Consider the following 22199-nt stretch of genomic DNA (forward strand, 5'->3'; position numbering starts at 1 on the left):
CTCTACAGCTGCTCCGGAGTCCAGCCCGGCAAGCTGCGGGGGAAGGGCTCTGGCTGCCAGAGCCCCATGCGAGCGGCTGAATTTCCTGCAGCCCTCCCAGCCGCGCCTCGCTCTGCATGGGGGGGAAATCCCGGACATTTTTAGTGATTTACGAATTCCCCCCCGGACGCTATTTTTAACACAAAAAGCAGGACATGTCCGGGTAAATCCGGACGAATGGTAACCCTAAAACTACTGCATCAGCTACTGTCCGCTCCTCTGAGCCAAACTGCCGAAGAATGAACAGGATTCCTATGCCTTGTGCACCATCAACAAAATTGGCAATTAAATAGTGCTTCAGAATCTTTGGTGTACAAAGCAGAAAATGGCTTTATTTCCTCCCCTCCAACCCCCCACCCCATACTAAGCTAAGTCTGAAGTTCTTTGTCACTTGTAAATGAAGTTGAACATTAACCTGTTTTGTGTTCTTCTGACTACAATCTCTCTCCAGTAAAAATCATATTTGGATGCATTTTGCTTTGATAATATTCTTATTCATATGTTACATTCTGAAAACATACAATAGTCAACAGACTGACATAAGCTTGGAACCCATGAGTAAAGGGGTGCTTATCCCATGCTTGTTCAAACTATTGTAGCAAATGGGGAATATTCAGGGTCTGAATTCCGTAAATTTACCTTTCTTATAATTACTACATATTTGCAAGCACATGATTGTGGTGGTAAGATAATCACTAGAGGAAATCTTAACAGTCTTGCCCATAGATCATAATATCTTGCAATAATACAATAATAAGGTTCAAGAAAAGTTCCAGTTACTTCTTAAAAGTGAAGAAGCTGAACAGCAGGAGCCTTCAGTAGGAGCACCAGTATTTCCGAGAATGGTGTCATCTTTAGTGTGGTGTCTTTCAAAAGTGCAGTTCTTGATTGTTATTACATGATGATCCTATATGAAGAGAACCTCCACCCACTCTCACATTCTGATCATGCATAGAAGTGTTTGCTTTGTGGAGGTAAACATTATACTTGAATGTTTACATTGAGGAAACTTAAACTTTTTATTTTAAATTCCATCAGGACTTGTGTGGGAGAAGACAAATAGGTCACTAGTGGTCTGTAATTACTACCTTTCTATCTGAGACTGAGGTTCTTAGTCTGGGTGTGGTGGCCACATTGTCTGTTCCCTATGGATAGATATGAGGGTTGGGGAAAGAGGGACTGTTTCCTGTCGAGATGGGAGGGGTTACAAGCATGGTCCTGATATGGAAAAGGTTCAGAACCACAGACTTAAGTAATCTTTAGTTAAATCTTGAATAGATAGCTAGTGAAATGAGTTTGTTTCTATAACTGGGTTGGTTTCATTTCTTACAGATTAAATAAAGATGCTATACCTTGTCTGAAGTGCTACAGATAATTAATGTGTTCCACTAAAGAAGAAAGTTCGTAGCCAAAAAAATCAGTGTAATTAGTATGCACACACAATATTCAAGCTGCCAAAGCCCAAATGAGGGCTGCTGCAGGAAAAGTGAAAGGAGGTGGTGGTGGTGGGGGGGAGGGGGAGGATAATCTGAGAAAATATAGAATCCAGTTCCTTTAATAATGCTCTTACTGCAGTTTTCTTTCAGCATTTGTGATGTCAGTAATGGTAACAGGTGGGGCTAATGGAGGTAAATATGCTAAAATGAGCGTCAAACAAGATGCAGTTGGAAGTGCATGCAGTGCTTCTGAGAATTCCTAGGACCCCATGTGCTTTCTTATTTTAATAAAAAGCCAAATGCTAATAGTGAAGGTTCTTTCAGATTTGGGGATGGAGGTGTAGTTAGCTGGTCATCCAAAAGTACATCTGGCTACTTCTAGTGGAACATCCCATACAGTGGTTAATTTAGCTGGACAGATTACAAAAAGTGAGATTATCACTTCAACAGGCTCTGAATCTGAGTGCTTAAGTGACTTGTACCAGTTCACTGTTGTGACTTTCTTTAAAACATCATCAGCAAACATATATTTCTTGAATGGTTCTTATTCCCAAACTGGGTCTCTTTTAAGGCCTGCTGCCATTATAGGTTTTCCCTTCTAGTGAGAGAATGGTATGGTAGATCTCAAATCAATGGAAGGCTACACTCAGAAAGACCTCAAGACTTCTGGAATATGCTGCTCAAACAGTTTCACTTTTGTTTCTACTGCCTGTCCCTCCCTTCTCACATTTATCTCCAGACTTCTTATCCTTTTCCAGATCTATTCCGCCCCCAACAATCTTCTATTCCAGGGATTGGCAACTTTTGGTAAACACCAGGCCAATGGAGTCTGCGGGAAGCGGCGGCCAGCACATCCCGCGCCGCTTCCCGCAGCCCCCATTGGCCTGGGACGGTGAACCGCGGCCAGTGGGAGCCGCGATCGGCCGAACCTGTGGACGCGGCAGGTAAACAAACCGGCCCAGCCCACCAGGGTGCTTACCCTGGCGGGCCACATACCAAAGGTTGCCGATCCCTGTTCTATTCATTGAATTTTTTGAAACTTTGCACTTTTAAAGAGAGGTAAGGGATTGACTCTGTGTACACAAATTTGCAGAGGGACATAAGTTTGAGGTCTGTTATTTCTCACCTCTATATATTACACTGGTCTACAATTTTTGAGAAGTCGTCTGCTTCAGAGATAAAATGTGCTATTTATTATGTATTTTGATGTGCTGAATTCAAATATGACAATTAAAACAACTGATTGGCTACTGTTTCTAAGATATTTAAGTTTTGACACTTTATGTCTATATATATTGTGTAGATAGTAGAGTTTTAATCATAAATTGTAAACCTAGGTCTTTTCATGTGTTTATGGTTGCTTTACATGATAATATTTCACCTGTCCTGTTTATGTAACACTTTAAAAATCAGCAAAAGGGTTATATAAATAAAATTTATTATGAAACAAAAGGCAAAAAACTATTCTGTACATAGTTTAGTCCTATTCAGTGTCTACTCGGCGCTTCTTGGCTTGTCTCTTGTATTCATTAAATGGAGCATCTCTTGTCACTGTCCAGCAATAGTCTGCAAGCATTGATGGGCTCCATTTGCCCTGATAGCGTTTCTCCATTGTTGCAATGTCCTGGTGAAATCGCTCGCCGTGCTCGTCGCTCACTTCTCCGCAGTTCGGTGGAAAAAAATCTAGATGAGAGTGCAAAAAATGTATCTTTAGTGACATGTTGCAACCAAGGCTTTTGTATGCCTTGAGGAGGTTTTCCACCAACAACCTGTAGTTGTCTGCCTTGTTGTTTCCGAGAAAATTTATTGCCACTAACTGGAAGGCTTTCCATGCCGTCTTTTCCTTGCCACGTAGTGCATGGTCAAATGCATCATCTCGAAGAAGTTCACGAATCTGAGGACCAACAAAGACACCTTCCTTTATCTTAGCTTCACTTAACCTTGGAAATTTTCCACGGAGGTACTTGAAAGCTGCTTGTGTTTTGTCAATGGCCTTGACAAAGTTCTTCATCAGACCCAGCTTGATGTGTAAGGGTGATAACAAAATCTTCCTTGATTCAACAAGTGGTGGATGCTGAACACTTTTCCTCCCAGGCTCCAATGACTGTTGGAGTGGCCAATCTTTCTTGATGTAGTGGGAATCTCTTGCACGACTATCCCATTCGCAGAGAAAACAGCAGTACTTTGTGTATCCAGTCTGCAGACCAAGCAAGAGAGCAACAACCTTCAAATCGCCACAAAGCTGCCACTGATGTTGGTCATAGTTTATGCACCTCAAAAGTTGTTTCATATTGTCCTAGGTTTCCTTCATATGGACTGCATGACCAACTGGAATTGATGGCAAAACATTGCCATTATGCAGTAAAACAGCTTTAAGACTCGTCTTCGATGAATCAATGAACAGTCTCCACTCATCTGGATCGTGAACGATGTTGAGGGCTGCCATCACACCATCAATGTTGTTGCAGGCTACAAGATCACCTTCCATGAAGAAGAATGGGACAAGATCCTTTTGACGGTCACGGAACATGGAAACCCTAACATCACCTGCCAGGAGATTCCACTGCTGTAGTCTGGAGCCCAACAGCTCTGCCTTACTCTTGGGTAGTTCCAAATCCCTGACAAGGTCATTCAGTTCACCTTGTGTTATGAGGTGTGGTTCAGAGGAGGAGGATGGGAGAAAATGTGGGTCCTGTGACATTGATGGTTCAGGACCAGAAGTTTCATCCTCTTCCTCTTCCTCGTCTGACTCAAGTGAGAATGATTCTGGTGCATCAGGAACCGGCAGTCCTCCTCCGTGGGGTACTGGGCGTATAGCTGATGGAATGTTTGGATAATGCACAGTCCACTTTTTCTTCTTTGACACACCTTTCCCAACTGGAGGCACCATGCAGAAGTAACAATTGCTGGTATGATCTGTTGGCTCTCTCCAAATCATTGGCACTGCAAAAGGCATAGATTTCCTTTTCCTGTTCAACCACTGGCGAAGATTTGTTGCACAAGTGTTGCAGCATATGTGTGGGGCCCACCTCTTGTCCTGATCTCCAATTTTGCAGCCAAAATAAAGGTGATAGGCTTTCTTAACCATAGTGGTTATACTGCGCTTTTGTGATGCAAAAGTCACTTCACCACAAACATAGCAGAAGTTATCTGCACTGTTCACACAAGTCCGAGGCATCTCTGCTCACTTTGGCTAAACAGAAATGTGTCCCTTTGCAAAATCAAACACGGACAAATAAGAGAGCACGACACTGTATGATTTCTAGAGCTGATATAGGGCAATTTGTTCAGCAGAGTGATGTAAGCTTCGTTATGATCGCATCATCCATGATTTCTAGGAATAACATGATGCAATCCATATCATGTATGATGCAATACCAGCTTCAGATTGCATCATTCATTGTTTCGCCTAAAAAGCAAGTACTGTCCAAACCCAGTCATAGATTTATTCATAGATCCAGTCAAAGATGTATTTTAGTCATTTCTGGTTTAAATTGAGGTCCCTTCCCTTTATAACTCACTTATCCTCCGCCATTCCCAAGTCAAGGGTCGTATATACTGACCCAATAGCATATCTTGAAAACTAGAGCCAATCAACAATTTTAAGCATCATTTTCGTTCTCAGTGACCCAGAATTAGTAAAGTTTGATAACATTTATTTCAGAAGCATTTTGGCTGTAGAGCAGTGTTATGTCTTTATTTATTTAAAAACATTTTTGCTGTTAACAACCATGTTATCTTTGGAGACACAAATCCAGAGTTTGAGAACTGCAAAACTAAGCATCTCTGATGGTATCTTCTAGACTGAGCACTGAGTCCTATTGGGTAGATAGAAAGATTAACCTAAATAATCTGTACAGAAGCCCCTGGATCCCCATAAGATTAGGTCCCTAATCCATGAACTATTGGAACTCATTTACAAAACTTTTCTTAAACATTACATGAATATATTGTCTCATACTATAGAATTAGAATTTATAATCCCTATTCCATGATGAGATATCTTTGAGCTATAATAAATCTTAATTAAAACTATCTTTCGTTAGGTTTTTTCCTCAAAAAGCATTTTATAAAAAAAATCTGATTTAAATAAAAAAATCCGTTGTTTGTTTTTTTTTTAATTATTTTTTAAATTATTGATATTTATCCACCCTAGTAAAATCCTGTCTGAGCTACAAAAAGGTAATACATTTTGGGGCCTGGTTACAGTATGGTGATTCTCTCTGATGTCGGTGAAACACTGTTTGGCTTTGCAGTGTAGAATGGACTGAATTATGGCCCAGCCTTGGACTTTGCAGCACTGTAGCACAACTTGGGAGCATGATTAAGATGGTTAGAGTCCTGCCTGTGCTGTAAAATCAGTATTAGGCACTACCTTGTGGTAGTAGCTTTTTGTAGTGTAGCGTGGACCCTAAATCAAATTACACTTAATATTTTTCCAGCTCTTTTAAGGGTGTGAAGTCAAGCACTCAAAAAGAAAAATGCCCAAATTAAGGTTGCCCATGCAAATTCAAGTAAGACTAGGTTTTATTTTAAACTGCTTCCTGTAAACCAGACAACTGCTTACAAAGATTAATGTCCCTGATGCTTTGACCCTGCAGGCATCAATACGTTTACAGCCGAATGCATCAGTTATGAAGTCTTGGTAATAAAAGGCAAGAGATGATTCAGAATCAAAATAGTCTCTTCTACCAAAAGATAGTTATCTACTGAATTCTGAGCTATTTTTGGACTGGTAAAGAGATGGATGGTAGCGAAAATATTTTCCTTGATTGCTCTCTTTCCCCTACTGAGATCACTCTTTCTGCTAGAAAGAGCAGGCGGAAAGGAAGTAGGAATCTTTTAAATTTTTGATGAGATTGTTCAACCATTAAGGAATCCCCTTTTGTGGTTTTAAATTGGACTCCAACCAAGATGTCATGGAGTTGCCGTACTTGTTTAAATCATGCTTTCTAAGGTTTGTAACATTGCATAAACATTTTATTGCAGTTAGGCTTTGTGCATGTGATTGCCTAACCCATTCGTAATACGACCAATGGTAAGGTGACATGACAGATGACACAACGGCCAGCAGAAAGGGGCAGGAAAGCCTACTCCACTCACCTGCCAGGTCATTACCAGTTGATGTGCAGATTAGGAGATCATTGTGAACTGGCAGTGCTCTTCCACTGAGTTCTGTGTCTCATGTATGCCAAAGGGGCACAGAGTTTAGCTTTGCATCACTCTTGATCCTTGGCAGATCAGTTATTCCAAAATTAGCTGCATAGAATATGCATATCAGAAGTATGCTGGACAAAAATGCAGCTCTTGGTCCAGCTGAGAAATTGCATGCCTTTGCTGATAGGACCTAGTCAATGAACGTACTTAAAATCTGATATTTTTTTTTAAGCATGATTACTAGAATTTCCTGTCTCCTATTTTTCACTCTGGGTCTGTTATCATGAAGTTTTCCTAACATTTTGGTGCTGTTAGTTTACTTATGTTACATTATATGTCTCCTTTCGGTATATAAACTAGGTACTGACTCTCAAATATTCTTTCTGTCTTAGAGTTTTCCTAGCTGTCCTTACAGAAAAAAGTGTTCCTTTAGCATTTGAATAAAAGTAATTTCTCATTCTAGATCTTAGTGAATCTCCACAGTGTACAACTACTGCACAATCTGTAATCTGCAGTTCTTAGACAGGTACTGCAGGAGCTATTGCAGGTCAGACTTCATATGCATTGGTGGAGATGCACATGGAAAATTTATCCACATTGACTAGTTCTAGGTCATGCCATCAGTCCTTTGCTCTCCTGAGCACTATGCTTTATATACTTTATATATAAAAAAAAAAAAAAAAAAAAAAGGAATCTTGGCTATTGAGCTTCTAATAACCTCTACCCCGATACAACACTATCCTCGGGAGCCAAAAAATCTTACCGCGTTATAGGTGAAAACGCGTTATATTGAACTTGCTTTGATCCGCCGGAGTGCTCACCCCCCCCCCCCCCGAGCGCTGCTTTACCGCGTTATATCCGAATTCGTGTTATATCAGGTCACGTTATATCGGGGTAGAGGTGTATAATATCTCTTTCATTACTCAAACCTATGACTTTATCTGAAGAACAATGCTGTAGAAGAAAATAAATTACAAAAATTTATAGCTCAGTTTATGTTGGTGACAGCAAGTAAATGTTACCCTGATATGGCAAAGCTTCCCAGACTGTCCTGTAATGTAACATCCCTTGTCCTCTGGTGTATCATGGAATTATATTGAGACTTTGTGGTAAATCTTATGACAGACTTCACAGTAACTCTCCACTTGCTCAGTGCTACCACGTACAGTAGAACAATGTTTTGATTTGTTTTTTCCATGGTGCATTTCACTCCCTAGCAGTTTACAAAGCAGTCAGTAGCTTACCAGTGATTGTAAGCTACTGGTAGCTTTACAGCCATGGCCATAAGAACCTGCCTTATTTAGAGGGAGAATATTTCTATAGGCATTTCCATTTGCTTGTTCTCAGTAAGTAGCGTCTGAGGCTGAGCCCTTTTTGTCTAGTGCACCAGGGCTATTCTATAACTTGCAAAAGGCTTTAGTTCTTTACCTTGCACTTGAAGAGCTACCAGGTGGACTGGAGACCTCAGTTAAATATATGCCTCTCCCACTCTCTTATCTCTTTTGTTCTACAGCATCAGCATCAAATGTCAGCCCAAATTTTACAAGACTTAGTGCTGCCAACAGTGCCTTAATGACACTTGCAAAGTCCAAGCAAGACTGTTGTTCTTTCTGAATTGTTTTGGGGGTTCTCAAAATGTGAGAAGGGTGCATTCAGCTTTAAAAGCTGTAGGCAGCTAGAAAATCTGAACGAGGGCAATTTTCAGATGTAAACAGATGTCAAGATCAGTAAACTTTGACCTGTTTTTCTCCTTTATCTGTTGAGAGAGAGATTGTCTTTTGGGGGGTGTCTTCTTGAGAATAAGTTATTATTCCTTCTTTCTCTAGCACCTACCTCCTGAATATCTGTCTTTATGCAAAATGCTACAAAACTCCCCAGTGTATACATGCCATGGGGGAAAACCAAGTAAGGAAACTTTCTGGCTTCAGAAGCCTCTTGTACAGATTTCACTGCTTATACATTCTTTCTCTATTTGCTTGGTTTTGTTTCACTTATGGCAAATGTTGACATAATTGCCAAACAGCATGAGTTTTCCAGATAAGTTTCTAGTCTTGTCTTTTCCATTATGGAAAGTGTTCTGTTTAGTGTGCATTCCATTTTTTGAATAATCCATGGGGTGTGGATGGATTTCACCTCTACTTGTAGCTTCTTCTTGGAATTCTTTCCTTATCGGAAATGGCTCACTGAAGGTACTGCCTGAAACTTGCTGATGCTGTTTGGTGTTGTGTAGCTAGTATTGAATTAGTGAAAATGCAAAGCGCTGAGTTACATATAAAGTTGATAGACTTGCATGGCATTTCTAATCATGCAGCTAGTCCCTTACTAATAAGGCATTTTCAGAATATGCTTTGTATAGGGAGGTTTCCTATGACTTCTCTCACTTCTAAATCCTTCCAGGGCTCCATCCTTTTGTGGGGGGAGCTCTCTGCAAACTCCAAATATCTTGTGTGGTAGAAAATAGTTCATTATTTCTTCATTTGTGGTCTAATGCATGACTGTGTAGAATGCCAATGGGAGATGTTAATCTGTATTTAACTGAAGTGTGTGCTGCAGCAACTTCTGTGCTATGCTGCTTCAGATAGGGGAACCCAAATACATCTCAGGGAGTTCTAAAAAGCAGTTTGTAGTATGGAGCAACAGTCTGTAGAGATTACAGATCTGGTTACACAGATCAAGATGGCACGTTGTATTGGGACCTATAATCTCACAGTCAGCATTCTTCTACTGAAGATGAAGGCAGCTGATATCTACTTAATATAAAAGTGTAGCCTTAGGGGCTCCTAGCAAATTACTAAAATGGTCCTTGGATGGACACTGTTTATGTCTAGCTTAAATGTGAATGTAGAATTTTAGGCCTTGTTTATACACCGTTGTAATGGATTATCTCAATTGCTCTGGAGGAACCAGTACTAGAACAGCAAGAAAAGCTTTTCCTGTCCATACTTCAACTGCCTGTGGCCTGAGTAACATGAATACAAAATTCCTCCTAAATCTACAGAAACACTTGTTATAATATTAGCTTTCCAGTGTACATTTATTGTTCACTTGAATTTTATTTTACCGCAGTTCATCAGGTACCTATTGGGTAGCAGAGAAGAGAGAACCTTGGAACAAGAATAAAAGGATGTGGTCCAAACTGTCTGACAAGGGACTGAAAAATTTCATCTAATCAGTGTGCATGGAAAGTTTAATGGAATAAGCATCTCATTCCTCCTCTCCCTTATAACGGAGACCAAAGGCTTGTTTCCCTACACCTCTTTCTGAAATGGATTGTGTTTGGGGGTGGGAGAAGAGTGTGGGGATGTGTGGGGTGAAGCAGTCTATTTTATCAGTGGTGTAGATGTCAGTAACACTGTCTGCCCTCCCTGCTTGCTGCTGTTGCTGATCCCTGGTGCCCAGAGAGAATTCAACATAGATCTGACAGGTTTTGCTGCATAATCTAGCTGGCCAGCTGTTTTTTCTAAAATTTTCAGTATACAAAATTGACTTGCTTTAAATCTGCACTATTTTCAGTGGGTCACTTCCAAAATATGCTTTGGAGGGCAACTTAAAACAAAGTCAAATGTACTGATGTAGTAATGCTGGTAAATAGCAGGGAAATTTATGTCACAGAAGGGGCTCCAATGGTTTTGGTACTGAATTACAACTATGCATCTTTTACAAAGATACAGAATGACTTCCCTTGTAACATATCTAGTTACTCAATGCTGTGAGTTTTTCAATTAGTGAAATAATTTTGTCATTCTGTATGTGTAAAATGAAAATCCCTATCATAATTTAACAGGGATTGTGAGAATCTGCTGCTTTCAGCTGCAGTGATCTAGCTACCGCCAGAAAGTAGGTCACTTAGATCTCAGGGAATTCCCTGCCTCTGAAGTTCAGAATAGGTGGAAGAAAAGGTCAAAGTAGAGTTCATGGTGGAGTGGTATATAGGACAGAAGCTTGCTATTTTTTTCTGTAGTTAGTGTTTGATCCGTTTTCTGTTTTAATGAGAAGGCTGAGAATGAACAGGGAAAGGCTTCTGTTGGGCATTTAACTTGTATAAACCAAACAGTTCAAGCAGCTAGAAAAGGACCACCATAATTCACAGTCTGCTTTTCCATAGCTCCCTGGTGCCATTTCATTGCTTTCCAGTTCCAAAAGGTGATGTGTGTTTGCTGTATATGGTTCCCCTGATGCAGCCTCCTATAATCCAGTTTGACACTATAGAAAACCCATCATAAAATGCTTATCCTGGTAATCTGTCTCCCAAGAACTCCTCTTCCTTGAGAGGGTGTGCTGTGCTATGAAAACTATAACACACCTTCAAGCCAACAAAATTAGCAAGCGCTCTGTGTGTTGTGCTTTCTTTCTGTAAAAGTCTTGTTAACACCTGGTTGCTGTAAATTATGATGTCTTATCTAATCCTTTGTCTGTTTTCTGCAACTCACTTGCTTTGTTCTTTATAACATCTGTTATTTTCTGCTGGTCTATCACTGCATTTCTGCTGCCCCTCCCTCTAGCTGGGTTTGTCAAGTCGCCCATGTCAGAAACTAAACTCACAGGGGATGCCTTTGAGCTGTACTGTGACGTGGTTGGGAAACCCACTCCAGAGATCCAGTGGTGGTATGCTGAAGTCAACCGGGCTGAGTCTTTCAAACAGCTGTGGGATGGTGCTCGGAAGCGCCGTGTCACCATTAGCACTGCCTACGGGGCGAACGGCGTGAGTGTGCTGAGAATAACCCGCCTTACATTGGAAGACTCTGGGACTTACGAGTGCAGGGCCAGCAACGATCCCAGGAGGAATGACTTGAGGCAAAATCCCTCCATAACGTGGATTCGAGCCCAGGCTACGATAAGCGTCCTTCAGAGTGAGTTCAGCACCCTACAGTAGTAGTACTGTAGTAACTAGAGGCAGTCCAGTGACCCTTCTCCCTCTCCCATGACCCTTGATATTACCACCCTTTGTCTTGTTTTTTGAACCCAAGATTATTCCTCCAGTTGTAGTGCTTGAGTGTGTGTCTGCCACCATTTTTTTTTTTTTTCCCCCCCCTTGTCTCTCTCTCCTCCATAGGATCGAAGGACTTGGGAAAATCTATGAAACTATCCTATAGCTCCTGTGTGAAAACAAGCTGTGTTGGATTTTTTTTTTCTACCACTACCCTTTATTTTTATAGTAGGTTTCCTGCATCCTATCGCTGGCTTCTTCATGAGTGCCTTTCTATTTTGGTTTTTATTCTTTCCTGATCTAACCACTTTTATTTCTTTTTTTTTCTTGGAATCTCTGAATACCTTCCTTACCTACATGGTTTTGAGTTCATAAGCTTCTGTACAAATCCTTCCCATTTTGATTTTGTTGTTACATGTGACCTTTAAAGCCTGGATTTTTCCATAAAGTCATGGAGCTTCTTTTCTTTTCTAAACAACAGTATGTGTCCTAACAGATTCTCTGATGCAGCAGCACATTACTGATACAGCTGTTCTTACATGGTGGTGTGAAAGTGAATGCCACTCAGAGTGAAGGGATGTTATCAACTTAATGTACGCTAGCTTTAGCCAAATGACTCCCCACTGAGAATGTAACATCCCTTTTTAAAAACTTATACTGGATAGGATAAGTTGATTCTCAGTTGCTGTTTGTTCCATTTATTGTCATAGATTTTGTACATGCTTTCTGCTGTCTTCATTAGGTTCCACACGAGTTTTGCTTCTGGTATTTTCAGAACCATTTTAACACAATCCTATTTTTATGTACATTGAATAGAAAGAATACTGTTTGCTTTCTCTTAGATGTAGTGATTGATATACAGCTTGCATCTACATAGATTCAAAATGAAATACATGCAGAGAGTGACTTGACTGTGTACAAATGTGAAGAGCAGAAGGTAAAGGAGAGGTTTTTTTGATTTGTTAGTGTAAATGTTTCACTGTTTTAGGGCTGTGAATAGTAGAGGACGGATGTTATCTTTAACACTACTCTGAGTGTTTGTATACATAAACCAGGATAGCATAGAAATGTAATTTCTCGCTGCATATATTGAGCTTCATATTGCATAACTCAAGCTCTCCGATTGTGTAGTGACATCTGTTTAATCGATGTAGTGGTATCTGAAGGAACCCCGTGCAGATGTAAACCTGGTAGCTAGTGCTCAAGTGGGGTACCAAGCTGAACTATCTGACAGTATTACAGAAGAGTGCTGCAATATGAAAATGATTATGGACGAAAACAAGCGACTTGCTTCAGTCAGTACTGATGGATCAGAGAACCTGCCTCTGGAAAATGGAAAGAACATGAATGTATGTGGAAAAATAAACAGAATTAACCCAATGACATGGATTTGTTTAAAACCTAAAAAAGCATTGGGTTGTTTGACTTGATAAACCTGTTCAGTTTCCAGTCCTAGGACTTGACCCCTCCGTAGCCCGTAGAGGTCACAGTGGACTCAGACCTGTAAGTTATTAACATCAATCACAGCAGCAAGAGCCTTCAGATTTCAGGGAATGGTGTTATCTCAAGACAAAGCTGAATTGTCCTGCAGCAAGTTTAACTTTTGGAAGTCTGGTTCCTGTCTCAGATACAGTGTAGTTGTAGCTGGTAGTGTAGTGTAGTCAGTCCCAGGATATTAGAGAGACAAGGTGGGTGAAGTAATATCTTTTATTGGACCAACTTCAGTTGGTGAGAGACAAGCTTTCGAGTGACACAGGGCACTTCTTCATGTCACCAATAGAAGTTGGTCCAATAAAAGATATTACGCACCTTGTCTCTCCTATTTCATATGATCACCTGCTTCTGCTGCCCATGAAGGTCTGTTGTATTTCCCGTCTCTATTCCTTGCCTACCCAGTCTCCTTTTAGTAGTCTTTTGGGGAGGGGGAAGAACCTTTTTGAATGAAAAGCTAATTATTAAGTTCTTGAAGCATATATTTGATAGAGTCCTTATGAAATGTCTCAAATTGTGTTTCCTATCTCCCTCAAATAGGTCATTTGTAACTGAATGTACTTTTTGGGATGGAGGTTCTAAGCTTCCATCTCCATCCCCAGTTAAAGACCTGTCTTGTCTCTTGCATGCCTGCAGTTCAATTATCCAATGTTTCCTAATTTTGGATTGTGTATTATGACTATATTGCCAAGTGCCTTGTGTTCAGGACACACTTTTTTGTTTGTTTGTTTCATATTGTTGAGAAAAACACTGTACTCAAACACTTAAACAACTGTACTGTGCCCACAAGGGAGGCTTGAACTGCTGTAGTTTGTGGGAAGCAGAGCTCTTAAGGTTTAATCTCTAGGTAACTGCACATTGGAAATGGAGCTTAAGGGAGACCTAGCTAAAGAAGCTCAACCTGTACCTGGAAGGCAGGAGTACAAGTATGAAGTATCCCAGAGTGTTTAAGCTTGCAAAGGCAGAATACAGTAGTGCACTGAGTAGAAACTATTCTGTAATTTTCCATTAGGAGAGATGCATCTTATAGCTTAACTAAATTGTATTTGAAATGAAGGCTTCTGATTAAAATGAGGTTGGAGTCTTCAGCTAATGGTGGTCACTCTTCCACTGATCTCATTTGACACCATCTTGGGTATTCAAAAATAGACACAATAAACTAGTAGAGCCTGCTTTAATTTTGGTGGCTAAAACAAAATGTCATTGTTAATATCAAAACAGAATGCAGTGAAAAGCAGCACTGAATACTGATTTGAAAAGTTAAACAGTTAGGAGAACTGGAAGTTGGTTTCCAACTAGACCAGGGGTGGGCAAACTACGGCCCGCGGGCTGGATCTGGACCCTCAGGGCTTTGGATCCAGTCTACGGCGCCGCCGGCACCACATTCCTGCAGCCCCCGGGCGGGGAGGGCAGAGGGCTCCATGCGTTGCCCTTGCCTCCAGGCACCGCCCCTCGCAGCTCCCATTGGCCAGGAATGGGGAACCGCGGCCAACGGGAGCTTTGGGGAAGGTACCTCCGCCCCACCTCCCCCAGGGGCCGCAGCGCTTCCTGGAGCAGCGTGGGGCCGGGGACAGGGCAGGTGTGCAGGGAGCCTGCCCTGGCCCCAGTGCGCGCCGCTGCCACTCCGGAGCCGCTTGAGGTAAGCGTGGCCAGAGCCCGAACCCCTCCTGCACCCCGTCCCCCAACTCCCTGCCCTAAGCTCCCTGCCTGTACCTCGCACCCCTCCTGCACCCCAACTCCCTGCCCTGAGCCCCTTCGTACACCCTGCACCCCAGCCCCCTGCCCTAAGCCTCCTTGTACACCCTGCACCCCTCCTCTGCCCCAATCCCTTGCCCTGAGCCCCTTCCTGCACACCACACCCCCTCCCACACTCCCTCCGGCACCCCAACCCCCTGCCCCGGCCCTGCATACTATTTCCCCACCCAGATGTGGCCCTCGGCCCAAAAAGTTTGCCCACCCCTGAACTAGACACTAAGGCTCCCATACTGCCCTTCCACAAGATGATGGATTCCAGTTGGATGCACTTATTTTAAAACCACAGCTCATATACAATTGACACCTCAAACGTGAGGTATGGGAAGGATTTTCCTCATGAGAATCTTCAGGATGTTCCTTTTTGGAGTGGGACAGCTTTTTTGTGTGTGCACACCTAACCCACCGTGCATGAGCTCCTCAGAACTAAACAGCAATGCCTGCTTGCTTTTCTGCTTTCTTACAGATTGATGAAACATTAGTGTCTTCTGCTAACATTTTAATACTTAAAGCGGTCAACCATCAGGGAACTCTAAGTTACATTCTCAATCTTTAACTCTTCTTGCTTCAAACATCTGTGTTTAGTAATTTTCATATATTCTCAGGATAGGTATGAAAGCACCCAACAAGTCCTGTAAAAAGCCTTGTTGTTCACTTGGTTCCCATTATTTCATTCAGCTCCACAAACTTTTAAGTGACCACCTATAAATATCACAAACATTACTATGTAACTGACAGGTGGGTAAGAATAAGTCTAAACTGGCAGAGAGAGCCATTAAAGTCCCAATTAGCTTGTTTGTTCTGAGCTCCAGGTCATCAACTTACAGTTTGAAAAGCAGACCTAAAATGGTCCATTATTGGCTGAATATGAAAAACATTTGGAAAATAAAGCAATTCCCAAAGCACTTCTGGATAAGTCTCTATTACACAAATTTTCTAGTTCTGTAGACTAGATTAAAACTGTTTTCCATTACTTGCTTTTTGGAGGTATGATGCTTGTAACATTCTCTGATGGCAGCATATATGCTTTCCATTCCAGAGTCACTGCAGGGTGCGCTCTCCTCTAACCACCACCATAGTGTGTCCATGGCTTCTGTCCAGTGTACTGCAGACAGCATCAGACTGCCTCTGCTATTGACTCTGTTTAAAAATATCCAGTTCACTTTTACAGTGGCCAGTACACTTGTTTGACCAGTTTCCTCTTTTGACAGGAAAATGCTATTTATAGTTCATTGACATAAATAAAACTGAAGATATTTCTTTTCATATTGAATGAAAATCTGTAAAACAGGAGCAAATATCAGTCAGTTCTAGTAAAGCTGATGTCTGTTTACAAAATTCCCAGAAATTGAGTTAATGTTGCTTCAAAGGGTTATTTCTATCAAAGTATTTTCATAGTTGACAGTATTTTTTGTTTAGGTGAACAAATCTTGTGTGCTTGCTCATTGGGGATGATATTGGGGTATGAAAGGAGAGGAGAATAGTGGTGGAGTGGTAAACAAATGATTTTCTTCCATCTAGGACCTGATCTTGTGGTCCTTGCACAGGTAAAATTCCTATTGCAGAACATAGTGGGGCAGAGTTGCAGCTGATGGACAGTAATAAAGTTTCTACAAGAAAGGACAGAAGGAACTCCAGCATTTTGATAGCTGCAATATTGTATCTGGGATGGGGTGGTTAATACTGGGACTTCTAAGTAACTGCAAGAGGGAGTTTGCATAGCCAACCTAGTAGAATTAGGAAGGAAAGATATACACGTATCTTTGGTGATGTAAAGGGCTTATCGGTCATCAGTAGTAAGATTTCTCACTTTGCCTCGCTGGGCAGCAGCAAGAAGGGGAAGTACTATATTATTGTAGAGATTAATATTCCATTATGAATAACAATACAACCTTCATGGTGCCTCGTTTTTTTTCCCGATTCAATTTAATAATTTGCTTTCCAAGTGCTTTACAGATGAGACTTCAGAAGACTGTATGGTGTGACTTAATCTATACTCCAAATGTTTTTTAAATAGCTGTCAGCAAGGTATATTGAACCAACTGGAATCAATATTCTTCTTTGACTTTCAGACATCATTACGAAATGTTAATTAGGAATTATATGAATGTGTTTGTATAAACCACACCCACACTTGGCAACCCATCTGCAGTTTCCTCTCCTACTGTTTGGAATGCAAAGAAAGTTCTTGTATTCTGAGATATTAGCATTTTTCCAAGCCTAACCACCAAAAGTTCTCTCGTCTTTTAAACCTGTGATTTCTCACGCTTAATAATTTTTTAGTTTGAAGGTAGATAAGATCTTTTCTTAGTCTCAGTAGAAAAATTCCTTGCTTTGCAGTTTGGGAAAAGCATTTTGTCCACTCATAGCTCCAATGGCCAGCTTTCAAAATTTGGTGGTTGTGGATATTAACCCTTAATTGTGCATAATGCTGCTTTCAAATTTAAGGAGAAAATTCATAATGTCCAAGTTCCCAACGCTAATTTCTGAAAGGCCTCATATATATGGTTGGACTCGTACAATTTATAAGTTCTCTCACTGCCACTCAGGATTGAAATGTGAGATATTCGAGGCTTCAGAAAATAACTAAAAACATGTCAGCAGAGCATGTAACCCTTACGTGTACCACTGGGACTCAATGTTGCAAGCAAATTCTATTCAAGTGAACAAGAAAATGTTTCCTATTAAATAAAACTAAGGACATTGCCAGTCAAACTCAATTGAGTAAAGGTAGGAAATATATTCTTCCCCCTTTATTTAAAAAACAAAAACCTTTTCACCCTCCAACTACTGTACAAGTGGGAGATTCTTCCCTCAACTACAAATGCTATTTCCAGTATGGGCTACAAAGTTCCAACTCATCCCCCTTGTTGGCTGCCCTTCCACCCAGTCATACAGTCCCTTCTCAGCCAACTTGTGTCAACTAGTGAGGTCAACAGAAAACAAATTTTCCTTTTTCTTTATGGCCAGAGATTCTGCATTTCCCCCCCCCCCCCCCCCAAAAAAAAAAAAAAAGAAAGAACAGGAGCCAGAGATTCGCCTTTCCTCTCCAGTTCTTGGTGCATGCTGAAAAGATGAATGTGGATTATACTGTGCAACTAACTTGCATACTGTTGTAATTCATATACTGTGTGCAACAGCACAATGCTGAGTGTCATGGACACAACTGATTGGGGTCTTCTGGCCTAAATGTGGAATGCAATTATAGGGCCAGAGTTAAAGATGGCCTGCAAAAGAGAGAGAATATTTTATCTTTACAATGTATAAAGAAAGCTTAAAAGCTTCTTTTTAAAAAATCTGCTAGGTTTTTAACTTCAAAAATATCAGGAATGTCAAGTCTTGTCTACCCACTTTATGGGTAGACAAGACTTACTGGATGACTAAAATGAGGACTGGGGCTTTGGCCTTTGAATCGTATTGAGTGTTGTGTTGAATTCTTAACGAAGCAACATTCTTCAGACTGAGATAAAATTGCTTTAATAAAAATGAACATGTTTAAACAGTGAATAAACACTACATTTCTGCTCAACTAGCTTTAATTTCTTTGTTCACTCCTTCATAAAAAAACCTTCCAGTTCTCAGGTTGTCCATAGTATGCAAGAATGCGCAAGATCTGAATTCCCAATATGAAAAAACAAGCAGAATACAAATCCTTTTCAAGGAATTACACATAATAGGAGAAACATAGATGCTTAAATGGAATCTCTTTTCCTTCACAGTTCATCTTTAAGATTAGAATTGGAACCTAAACTGCACATTTCCTGAATTTTATATAATTTATTTGATGTGATCAAGCCTGTATTCCACATTTCTTCTGCTTCCATTTCCCTTTATGCTACTCACAGAGGACACCACAAGAAGGTTGTAGACATGACACCCATGTGTCCCATGACTGAACACTCTAGAGACCAACGTGTGCTACATAGCAACGCAAATTTAGTGTTATGCACTTTAAAGGCAACACTTTCTCAACCCCACCTCAGATTTTTGTAGTTTGTGACTTGCAACTTGTCTACGGTTGGGAATTTGCTCCAAGTTTAGCCTTCACAGGCTACCAGTTACTGAAGCTGCACCCTCATGTGGACAGGATAAAAACTGTTTATAAACCAGTTTGGACTGGTGCAGCCTACCCTTAATTTCAAGCGGGAATAAGATCTACCAGCAGAAAAAGCAATTCTGTCCATTTCCAATATGGATTTATACTGTTGCAGCTACACTGATGGCAATAATGAGAGCATATCCCCCTTGTTGACATGTGGTTTTTTCCTGGGAACTGGGTACCCAAAGAGATGCATATTATTCGCCAAAGCAGACTGTTTTTGCCTGAAGTTTCTGCATATAGAAAAGGGTTTGCTTTATTCTGAATGAATAAAACTGCATTATATTGCCCAGAAACAATGACTTACTTCCTTCAGGAGGTGAGGAAAAGAAGCTGATTTTGCTTGCAGTCACCAAATATGCAGCTTACTTCTTTGCATTCCACCATATGCAAAAGATTTGTAAAAATCTTACTCTGAGGTGTGTAGAGGTTGTTTGAAGTGTGAAAGTGAAGAATCTAAAATTCTTATTTTTTATATAGGGGAACTGGTCCTTAAACTGTTGCCTTCACTAGTGGTCAGCTGTTTGTGATTCTTTCTTTATCTCCCAAATTAGTGAAGCAGTAGTCTCTTCCCTCCCCGTCTCCCAACTGAACATTAGACCTGGGTTCGAGGTGCAGTTGTTAGCTGAGATTTATGACTCTCTTTAATGTGCACTTTCTTCCAGAGCCCAGGATCAATGCCAGCGAGGATGTGCACATTCACCAGTCTAGTTCTCCCATCATCCTGCAATGTAACCTCACCACAAGTCCCAGCCCCCTCACTTACAGCTATTGGGAGAAGAATGGGGAAGAAATTTCTGGCACTAAGAAGAATTCCAACACCACAGAGCACAAGTAAGTCTGTAAGAGGAGACGTCTATTCACTATAGCATCAAGCGTGGTCGCCTTATGATTTAAAGTAAGGGATAAAGTCAGGATTTCAGGGTTCTGTTCATGGCTCTGCTACAGGGTGGCTGGACAGTTTGCATGAGATTCATCTGCAGCAGAGGGGTGTGCGATTTCTAGGCTAAACTGAACAACTAAATAGTTCTAGAAAAAGCTAATTCTGAAAGGGATCTGTGTTCTCCATAGCTATCCTGAGTAGTTCATATCCACATAATTCTAGGCACAGCTCTTTAGAACTTCTTGGAGCAGGTGTGTATTATATGGATAGAAGTACAGATAATGGTTTCCTTTCTCAGCTGAGCATACTATATATTGTACAATATCCTGTTACATACATTGCAGAATGTGTTCTTGCATCTGTGCATATTGTGCCTGAACAGAAGAGCTGGTCTGAGCTGAGACCAGCTTACCACCAACTTGGCTGTACTCTGCACCTTGACAGATGAAAGCCAGTGCTCTGAGCTGTCATTGAAGTATAGGCAGGAGCAGTGGTGAGCTGGAGCCGGTTCGCAGGAACCGGTTGTTAAATTTAGAAGCCGGTTTAGAACCGGTTGTTAGGGTTACCATACGTCCGTATTTTCCCGGACATGTTCGGCTTTTTGGTTCTCAAATCCCTGTCCGGGAGGAATTTCCAAAAAGCCGAACGTGTCCGGGAAAATAGAGAGGCATAAGGGGATCCTGAGAGGCTGCAACTTACAACTCCAGCGATCTGCGGGGGCACAGAGGTGGCGGGCGGCATCCGAGCGCGCAGCCGCTTCCTTCCAGGGCTCCAACTTTCCCGCCGTTCTCCACCGCGGGGAAGCAACTTCCCGCCCCCTGGGCTCTGGCTGCTGTTGTGCGGGGGAAGCGCACGGCCAGCGGCGCACGGGCTGGAGGTATGTGGGCTGCGTGGCAAACTGGGGGAAGGTAGCGCTCGGGCAAAGGACGCTCGGCTCTTCAGCTGCACAGAGCCGAGGTGTCTCTGAGCAGCAGCAGCCGCCGCTGCAGGGGAATCAGACTGCAGCTCTCAGCCTGCCAGAGCCCAAGGTAAAATGGGGAGGGGAGGAATCGGGGGGTGACGAGGCTCAGGGGGGAGGAATTGGGGGGTGATGAGGCTCGGGGGGGGGGAAATCCCAGGGGGCAGTGAGTTGTCTGTCTGTATGTTCTAAATAATAGCTGTTGTTCCCCTAGCAAAATCCTCTCCTCTACATTTCCTTTCTGTTTTTGCCTCATTTTCTCCAGTTTATAGTTCTGTTTTTAAAGCCTATATTATTTATTCATGTTAATCTGTCTCTCTGTTTCAGACAGGGTTAAATATGTAACCTATTTTACTTAGAAAAATAGCTGGAGAGATAATGGTAAGACTATATCACCCAGCATTCTAAAGAGGATCTGTCCGTTACACTTTGTGAATAGGAAAAACAAAACTTGTCTTTGAATTTTATTAACCAATGTAATTGCTTTTAGCACATCAGGAAGAAAGGCAATGACTTTAAGACCTGTTTGTATAATAATGGAAATACTATGGTTTCTCACTGGCTAACTGTTAAAACATAATTTCTTTTGTTTACAGCCACTGGCAGTAGCTATATAATCCCTTACCCACAATGGTGTTCTGTAATATTTGCCAAGGCTGCTGTCTAAATTCTTGCCAAGCTTTTCATCATATCCACAGAACAGAGATTAAATTAATGTAACTGCTAGCTTCCATTCATACTAGTGCTTGTAAAAACTGCTTCATCAAAGCACTTAGTTCAATTTTGCAATAAATATCAGAATCCAATAAAGACTATTAAATCTGACTTATTGCCTACATACGTATTGTATTTGGAGACGCAGTCAGCTATTATTCAACAGTGAGGTTCGGTGGGGGGGGGGGCTGTCAGGGGGCAGGGAACGGGGCGAGTTGAGTAGGGGGTGGGGTCCTGGGGGGGGACTTATGGGGGGGGGGCTCGGGGGCGGGGGGGGGGGGGGCAAGGGGGGGGGGGGGGGGTGGGGGGGGGCAGGCTGTTTTGGGAGGCACAGCCTTCCCTACCCAGCCCCGATACAATTTTGCAACCCCGATGTGCAGGGCCGGCTTTAGGAAGTGCAGGGCCCAATTCAAACAGTTTTGACGGGGCTCCGGCAGGGATGACTAAAAAAAACCACGGGCTTGTACTCACCGGGCGGCGCTCCAAGTCTTCGGCAGCACTTTGGCGGCGGGTCCTTCACTCGCTCCGGGTCTTCGGCGGCACTGAAGGGCCTGCCGCTGAAGTGCTGCTGAAGACCCAGAGCGAATGAAGGACCTGCCGCCGAAGACCTGGTAGGGAACGGGTTGTTAAGATTTTGGCAGCTCATCACTGGGCAGGATTATTATGGAGTTGCTAATTATGATGAGATAATTGAACTAGTGCAGCTGCGCTACCTGAACTTCTCGTCTTTGTCAGCACAGTAA

General features: G+C 41.9%; 1 protein-coding gene across 2 annotated transcripts in view; it reads left to right on the plus strand.

Annotated features, from left to right (window-relative positions):
* NPTN (neuroplastin) overlaps nt 1–22199 on the plus strand; it is a 110696-nt gene that overhangs the window by 51073 nt on the left and 37424 nt on the right. For both annotated transcript variants that reach the window (XM_024213796.2, XM_029910743.1), the window contains exon 2: nt 19567–19735. In XM_024213796.2, coding sequence (XP_024069564.1) covers nt 19567–19735 — 169 coding nt within the window. The remainder of the gene's footprint in view (nt 1–19566; nt 19736–22199) is intronic.

The sequence above is a fragment of the Terrapene carolina genome, unplaced genomic scaffold (assembly GCF_002925995.2).
Source record: "Terrapene carolina triunguis isolate 2854851 unplaced genomic scaffold, T_m_triunguis-2.0 Scaffold67, whole genome shotgun sequence".
NCBI lineage: Eukaryota > Metazoa > Chordata > Testudines > Emydidae > Terrapene > Terrapene triunguis.